Source organism: Arachis ipaensis, chromosome B09, assembly GCF_000816755.2.
Source record: "Arachis ipaensis cultivar K30076 chromosome B09, Araip1.1, whole genome shotgun sequence".
Lineage (NCBI taxonomy): Eukaryota > Viridiplantae > Streptophyta > Magnoliopsida > Fabales > Fabaceae > Arachis > Arachis ipaensis.
The window spans coordinates 26,596,490-26,604,979 of NC_029793.2; the positions used below are offsets into that span (position 1 = coordinate 26,596,490).

At 36.8% G+C, this 8,490-nt stretch overlaps 1 protein-coding gene across 1 annotated transcript; it reads right to left on the reverse strand.

Moving 5' to 3' along the window:
• LOC107615228 (uncharacterized mitochondrial protein AtMg00810-like) lies at positions 442-1,778 on the reverse strand. Its single transcript, XM_016317326.1, has 3 exons — positions 1,477-1,778; positions 1,265-1,405; positions 442-457 (listed from the first exon to the last, which is right to left on the reverse strand). Exons 1-3 carry the CDS (start codon positions 1,776-1,778, stop codon positions 442-444), a joined length of 459 nt encoding a protein of 152 aa, XP_016172812.1.

Sequence of the window (8,490 nt, forward strand, 5' to 3'; positions counted from 1 at the left end):
ATATTGGGTTTGGATATATTACTTATATTGCTGATTTACTTAGTTATTGCAGTGATTGAGGAATGCTGTTTGTGGCTGATGAATTGTTAATGTGATTGAGATTTTATTTAAGTAATGTGATTTAAAGAAAGGTATTTAAACTATTTTAAGACTTAAGAAAATTTTAAAGGTTTGATAAAGAAAATTGTTTTTGGAATATGAGTTAACTATTTGTATTTTATTCTGTATTTTTGCAGCATTCACATTCTCTACTGAGAATATGTAGTTTTCTCTCACCCCATAGTTTTTAAAAACCTTTTAAGAGGTACAAATAGGAGTGGAAATAGGCTAGGCGGCCTGCAACCTGGCCTGATAGAAAATAGGCCCTGGCTCAAGCTATTAAAAAAGCCTATACTCTTTAAAAGGTCAGGCTTAGGCTTTTGAAATAGCCTGTTGGGCCTGTCAAGCCGGCCTAAGCCTGCAAATACATATATAAAGTTTTATTATACTAGTAAAAATACTTTTGGAAAGATTTGAACTTGGGTCTTCTATCATATGAAAAAACCTTTATCCACTAAGCCATTTGTCTCTTTAATTATACATGTATATTTTTATTTTCTTAATATCTTTAATCTTTGATGTTGGAAAATCAAAAGTCAATCAAATAAAATAATTTTAAAAACTTTCCCTCGACATTAATAAAGAAACAAACATATACACGGTCATTTTTTCTTCTCTTCTCCACTCTACATGCTCTTCTACCATACTACCATCCTCTTCATCTTCTCTTCCTTTGATTGTACGTACTTCTTCTTCTTTCTCATTATCAAGTTTGGAAAGGTTGCATTTCTCATTGATGTGATTAGAATTTATACAGCTCTGGTATTGCACCAGAACACAGCAAAATAGGAGATATACATGCAGTTAAGGCTATACAAGAGCTATAATTAAGGAACTAAGTAAACTGATATGCAACAAGATAAAGCTATTTACAAGGAGATAACAATGTGATATTATAGTTAGTTGCTGTAGAGTAGGAGACTGTCGTTAATACCCCCCTGCAAGCTCATGGCCGTGGAAGAACATGCAGCTTGGATTGGAGCTCGCAAAACCGTGATATTCCTACGGCTTTAGTAAAAATGTCGGCTCGTTGATCAGCTGAGCGCACATAACGAATAACAAGATCACCTGCATTAACTTGGTCCTTCACAAAGTGATAATCTATTTTTATATGCTTGGACTTGTCGTGGATGACTGGATTAGAGCTGAGAAAAATAGCACTAACATAAGAGCTTTAGCAGTAGAGAGATGAAGTTCACGCAGAAGCTCACGAACCCAATCCAATTCAGTGGTAGCAAAAGCTATGGCACGGTACTCAGCTTCAGTGCTAGAACGGGTAACCACTTTCTGTTTTCGGGAGGACCAACTGATGAGATTACCACCAAAAAAAATAGCAAAGCATGTTGAGACTTGCAATCAACAATGTCATTAACCCACCCGACATCGGAAAAAGCAACAAGATGATGATCTTTGGAAGGATAAAGAGTGAGACCATATTCAAGAGTACCACTTAAGTATCTTAGAATCCTTTTAACTGCTTTCCAATGAATTTCAGTAGGAGAATGCATGAACTGACAAACACGGTTAACAGCATAAGAAATTTCAGGACGAGAAATAGTGACATACTGAAGAACACCAACAATGCTACGATACAAGTGAGGGTCACCAAGAGGATCACCAATCTGAGTAAGTCGCGAGCCGGGTTCAGCTGGGGAGGAGATGGAGTTGGCCTTGGTCATCTTGGAGCGGTCGAGAATGTCACGGATATATTTGGTTTGGGAGAGGAAAAGAGAGGTAGGAGATCTAGTGACTTCAATACCTAGGAAGTAATGAAGGTCACCTAGATCTTTGAGGGAGAAGGTTTGATTGAGGTTGGAAATAAAAGTGGTGATGAAAGAGGGAGAGTTTTCTGTGATAATAAGATCATCAACATAAACAAGAATATAAGTAGTGATTCCATTGAGGTGATAGACAAAAAGAGAGGTGTCGGAGTAGCAAGAACGGAAGCCATGAGTAAGTAGAAAGCCTTTCAACTTATTGAACCAAGCCTGGGGAGCCTGTTTGAGGCCATAGAGAGCATTGTGTAGTTTACAGACATGTAGTGGGTGGGTAGGATCAACAAAATCCTTTGGTTACTCCATGTAAACAACTTCACCAAGATCACCATTCAAGAAAGCATTATTAATGTCTAGTTGTCGAAGGGACCATCCATGAGACAGGGCAATACTAAGAACCAGGCGAACAGTAGTTGGACGGACCACAGGACTGAAAGTGTCAAAGAAGTCCACACCTTCCTCTTGATAAAAATCTTTGGCAACAAGCCGAGCTTTGTACCGTTCAATAGACCCATCAGATTTTTGTTTGACCTTGTAGACCCACTTACAGCCAAGAACATTAGTATTAGCGGGCTTTGGAACAAGAGTCCATGTCCCATTAGTCATAAGAGCATTATATTCAGCCTGTATAGCGGTTTGCCAGTGAGGATATTTTGAGACATGAGTGAATGTTTTGGGTTCAAGAAGGGATGAGGTAAGGTGAGGAGGAGGGCTTTTTGTGGCGGTGAAGAGTTTGGGTTTGAGTGAGTTGGTTTTGGCATGGGTAGTCATAGAGTGAGTAGAGGTGGAGGAAGAGCGATAGTAAGATGGTGGAGGAGGTGTCGGAGGAGAAGGGGAGGGTGAATATGATGATGCTGATGACGAGGTAGGAGATGCGGAAGTGGGAGAAGATGGTTGGTCTGAGGTAGTCATGGAGGGGGAAGACGAAGTAAGTGAGGGAGTTGGAGTAGGGCTGTGTTGCGCAAAGGGTGAAGGGGGAGTTGACGGGGTAGGGGAGTGAGGAGCAGTCGTAATGTCAATGACAGAAGGGAGGAGAATGCATGAGGGCGTAGAGGTGGAGGTAGTGGGTAAAGTAGAGGAGGTAAGGGCAGCAGAGTAGGGAAAAACACTCTCATTGAAGATCATGTGTCTAGCAATATATAGCCGAGAAGAAGGGATGTGTAGGCAACAATACCCCTTGTGCTTGGAGCTGTAACCCACAAAGAGACAAGGAAGAGACCTAAATTCTAGTTTATTGTTATTGTAGGGTCGGATATAAGGATAACACAAACACCCAAAGGTTTTGAGAAATTTATAATCTGGAATTTTGTGGTAGAGAAGTTGGTAGGGTGATTTATTTTGTAATGTGGGGGTGATGGTACGATTGGACAAATAGACAGCGGTGTGAAAGGCTTCTTCCCAAAACGAGAGCGGTAAAGAAGCTTGAGCAAGTAGGGTGAGACCCTTTTCAACTATGTTGTGATTTCGACATTTAATTGCACCATTTTGGGCCTGAGTGTGTAGGCATGAGACACGATGGATTATTTCCAAATTTTCAACAAATGTAGACACATTTCTATATTCACCTCCCCAATCAGTTTGTAGTTGTTTGATTTTAGTGTCAAATTGTGTTTCGATCATCTTTTTGAATTTCTCAAAGATAGAGAATACTTATGATTTATCCGATAAAAAGTAGATCCATAAGTATTTTGTATGATCATCTAGAAAGAGAACAAAGTATCGACAACCAAAATTAGAGAGAGTAGGAGATGACCAAACATCAGAATAAATTAATTCAAATGGCTTTGCACTAGCAACATGACAAACTTGGAGAAGGGTCCTGTGGCTCTTGCCGAATTGACAAGGCTCACAAACATTTGGAATACATTTATTTGAAACAGGCAGATGAAAATCATGAACTAATTGCTGAAGCAGAGAAAAGTGAGGGTGAGCCAGACGCTTATGCCATCCTTCTAGTGATATTTTTTCTCCAAGGTAAGCTTGAGGAGATGAAGAGAAAGTGATGGGGAGACGGTATAGCCCATTAACCACGTGACCTGTGAGAAGGGTTTGACCCTGTGGGGTCTTAACAATACAACGGTCAGGATGGAATTCAACAAATATGTCATTTTCTTTGGTCAATTAAGAAATATTAAGAAGATTTTTTGTAATGTGAGGCACAACAAGGACATTAGACAGTTTTAGAGGGGAAGGGGAACCAGGCAAAATACAAGACCCAAAATGACTAATGGAAAGAGACATATCATTCCCTACTGTGAGGGAGTCGTTGCCATCATAGTCGGCATGGCTGGATAGATTTTGAGTTTGGTTAGTGACGTGGTGACTTGCCCCCGAGTCAAGAAACCAATCCGGATCAACTATGCTGGAGGGAGATGCAAATAGGGCTTCTGGTTTCTTGTTGTTGTTGTAGTTGCTGGTGTTGCAAAAGTTGTGGTTAGAGCTGTTGTTGTTGTTGTTGTTGTTGTGCCTGTTGTTGTTGCTACGAGGCTTGCTGCGAGAGGGATACAAGTTGCCATGGTTGTAGCAGTCTCGTCCAATGTGTCCCAGTTTTTCACAAATCTGGCAAAACAATCTCGGAGGAGTGGTGGTAGATTGAGAAGGCTGAGGTTGAGAGTTAGGATTGAGGTTCAGAGATGAGAAGGACTGAGAAATATTGGTGGACGGGGAGGATATAGGAAGAAGGCCAGAGTGGGAATGACTCAGGGTAGTCTCTTCACGCAAAAGGGCTGCAATAAATTTGGTGAGAGGGAGAGGAAATTAGAGCAGATCATAGGAGGTTCGAAAATTATTATAGGACGAGTCAAGGCCTTTAAGGATGAAATTCTTCTGGTCCTGTTCTTGAACTATGTAGCCACATTCAGCAAGGGAATCGGCTAGCTTTCTCTTTTGTACAATATAATCAATCATGGTTAATGATTCCTTCTGCAAATCTTGAAGAGAGGTTTTGAGATAATCAGCCCTAGCACTTGATTGAGCATCAAATAACTCTTCTAGAGCAATTCAAGTGCTACGAGAGGTTTCACAGGCGATGACATAAGCAAGAACATTTTCTGAGATGTGTGAATGAAGCCAAAGGAGAACAAGTTTGTCCTGTTTCTTCCATGTAGCATGCGCAGGGTTTGGAACATGTGTGGGGGAAGGTTTTTCAGTCGTTAGTGCAGGGGTTATGTGGGTAGGAGGGATTGTGTTTTGGTGGATTAATGAGTCAAGATCAAAAGCTTCGAGAGCAGGAAGCATTGTTTTGCGCCCCAGGTAGTAATTTTCATGGTTGAGTTTAATAGGAAAGGTGAGAAAATTCATTGAGGTAGAATTGTTTGATGCAGAGAGAAGAAGATTATTCAACGTCATGTTGTTTGCATCTGTTGGGGGTTAGCCAATAGGGCTCTGATACCATATCAAGTTTGGAAAGGTTGCATTTCTCATTGATGTGATTAGGATTTATACAGCTCTGGTATTGCACCAGAACACAGCAAAATAAGAGATATACATGCAGTCAAGGCTATACAAGAGCTATAATTAAGAAACTAAGTAAACTAATATGCAACAAGATAAAACTATTTACAAGGAGATAACAATGTGATATTATAGTTAGTTGTTGTAGAGTAGGAGATTGCCGTTAATACTCATGTCATTATTTTTTATTTTATTATTTTTTATATTTGTTGTTATAATGTTAATTATTTTTTCATCAATTAGGATTTTATTCTGTCATAGATCTTATTTTAAGTTCGATTTTTTTGTTTGTATTGTGATATTGTTTCTATTTTTTCGAACATAAAATTTTATCAATTTTTTCTTCATTAAAATGTTCTTACTTTATGCCATTGATATAATGAAAGTAAAAAAATATGAGATAATGTTGTCTATTAATTTTTGTTTAGGCTTTAGAAATGGCTAAATCTGTAACTCCAAGTGATCTATTGGCCAATTCTATTTCTTTAAATAGAGAATAATTTAATCCGTCAGTACCAACAATGTCAACAACAGATACTGGCATTGCACCATTATTAGCTTTTATTTGATGTTATGTTTAGTTAGTTTATTACAACTCTTGATATTGATGAAGTCTTTTATTTTGATATATTACATATTTTGAAAGTAGCCAAGTGAGAATATATTCATATATATTATCTCTTTTTTAATCAATGATAGTTATTTATCGATATTTTGTCTTTATTTTGTATCAATATTGTCCATAAATTTAGTATGTTATATTTTATAATTTTAAAAATTAAATTATATCTTAAATTTAATTATTATTACAAAAAAAACAGGCCTATTGACAGGCTTCAGGCCAGGCCAGATTTAACAACAGGCTAGGCTCAGTACTCATTAAAAAGCCTATACCAGGCTACATGCCAGATTTAGGCCAATATACTCTATTACAGGCCTGGCCTGTTAAAACTAAAGCCTGGCCTGACCTGGCCTGTTTCCACCCCTAGGTACAAACAGGACGACTGATCGGAAAGCTATCGACGAATAGAAAAATTGTTTGGCTAGTTTCTAAGTCTATTTCCCCTCGTCCTTGAAATTTTTGAGTGTTGTATTTTTACAGAGGGATAGATTTTGTATTTGAGTTTTGTATGGATAATTATTATATATTAATAGTAATCATGTGAATATATGTTTATTTGATATATTTGATCTTGAAGTATAAAACAGAATAAAAAAGAATTTTGTTTTCTAAAAACTGTTGACAAATTAACGTGTAGTAGCACAATATTAAATAGTTAATAAAAGGGAAAGTACATTAGTAACGTCTTATTTTTAGTATGATCATGACTTGTTAGAAGTTAGGTCATTACATGGACGAATAATGTCACAACACATAGCACAAACTGACATGTGGTGAAATACTATTGTGACTTGTAGCACAACGGTCTATGTCAGCATGCCACATATCACTGATTGATCTCTTATCGTACCATTACACGTGGTCAAACCATAAAATGACACGTGACAGTAACTGTCTACATCATCAAGATATGTCAGCATGCCGTTAACGGAATGGGTCAGGGACTAACATGGTGTACTTTTGCTAATTTTAGGGATGTAATTAGTACAATTGGAATCTCAAGACGATTTTAATGCACGCCGTCAATATAAGAGACCACTTTGGGGTTTAACTCATTTTTGTTCAATTTCGATTGGGTCATATATATATATAATTTAAAAGTTTTTTTAATTAAGTCTTTACTATTTGAAAAAACACAATTAAGTTATTAATTTCATAAACAATTATGTTTGGTATAAAGTGTAGAGAATTGAGTTATATCTTAATATTTTATTTGATTCAAGATAAATATTGAGATTAAATAAAAATACTAAAATACTTTGTTATTAGAAACAATATTATTAAAAATTTAGTTTCTATCCCTAAAAATTTTAGTCCTTTGTGTCTCCACTTTCTGGAGGTATTGAAAGGACTGAAATTTTGTATTCCGAAACTAAAATTTTAATTCTTGTCTCTGATCATCAAAACAATACTGAGTCTTAATCCTCCAAACGCAACTCCAATATAAAAGAAAGACTACCTTAAATAGTGAAATTTATAGAGTGACTAAATAGTTATAATATTAAATTCTCAGGAAAAAACCTAATATATATCGTCTCAAACTTTTCTTTTGATTTGAAGCATCAATTTTGTATAAATATTTTTTAATTAAAAATACTATTTATACAGTAAAATTAATCAATAAAATTAGTTGTTATGTATTTGTGTATAAATATATGTGTAGTTTAACTTATTTTTAATGTGTATTTTATATTTTAATGTGTATTCTACATTAATAGCTGATTTTGTGACTAATTTTAATATATATCTTGTATGGTTGTTTTTTTATTTGTCTTATGCGCAAATTCTTTTTTGAGTTATGCTACGTGTGACAGCCAGACCACCCGCTAACACGATATTGTCCGCTTTGGCACACAAGACCTCACGGTTTTGCCTTTGACGATAGGGATGCTAACCGAAGCCTCCCACACTCACTCGTCAAAACGCGTCATGCTAGGGAGAGGTATCCACACCTTTATAAGGCATGCTTCGTTCCCCTCCCAACCGATGTGGAACCTTACAATCCACCCCCTAAGGGAGCCCAGCGCCGTCGCTGGCACATCGATCCGGGTTCCGGCTCTGATACCATCTGTAATAGCCCAGACCACCCGCTAGCACGATATTGTCCGCTTTGGCACACAAGGCCTCACGATTTTGTCTTTGACAATAGGGATGCTAGCTGAAGCCTCCCACACTCACTCGTCAAAACGCGTCATGCTAGGGAGAGGTATCCACACCCTTATAAGGCATGCTTTGTTCTCCTCCCAACCAATGTGGGACCTTACACTACGTGCACACCAAAATCAGCCACTAAAGTCGGCCACTAGAATAAAATACATGCTAAAATACAAATATACATTGAAAATAAATTAAACCACACATGTATGATGTATTTATACACAAATACATTGATAGCTGATTTTAGTGTACAAATAATATTTTTGTTTTTTTTAGGTGAAACAAGAATAAAATTCAAAATTGAATTTTAAATTTTTATCATAAAAGTTTTGATAGCATATTATAAAGTTATTTATTTTAAAATTTAAACTAATAGTATATGAA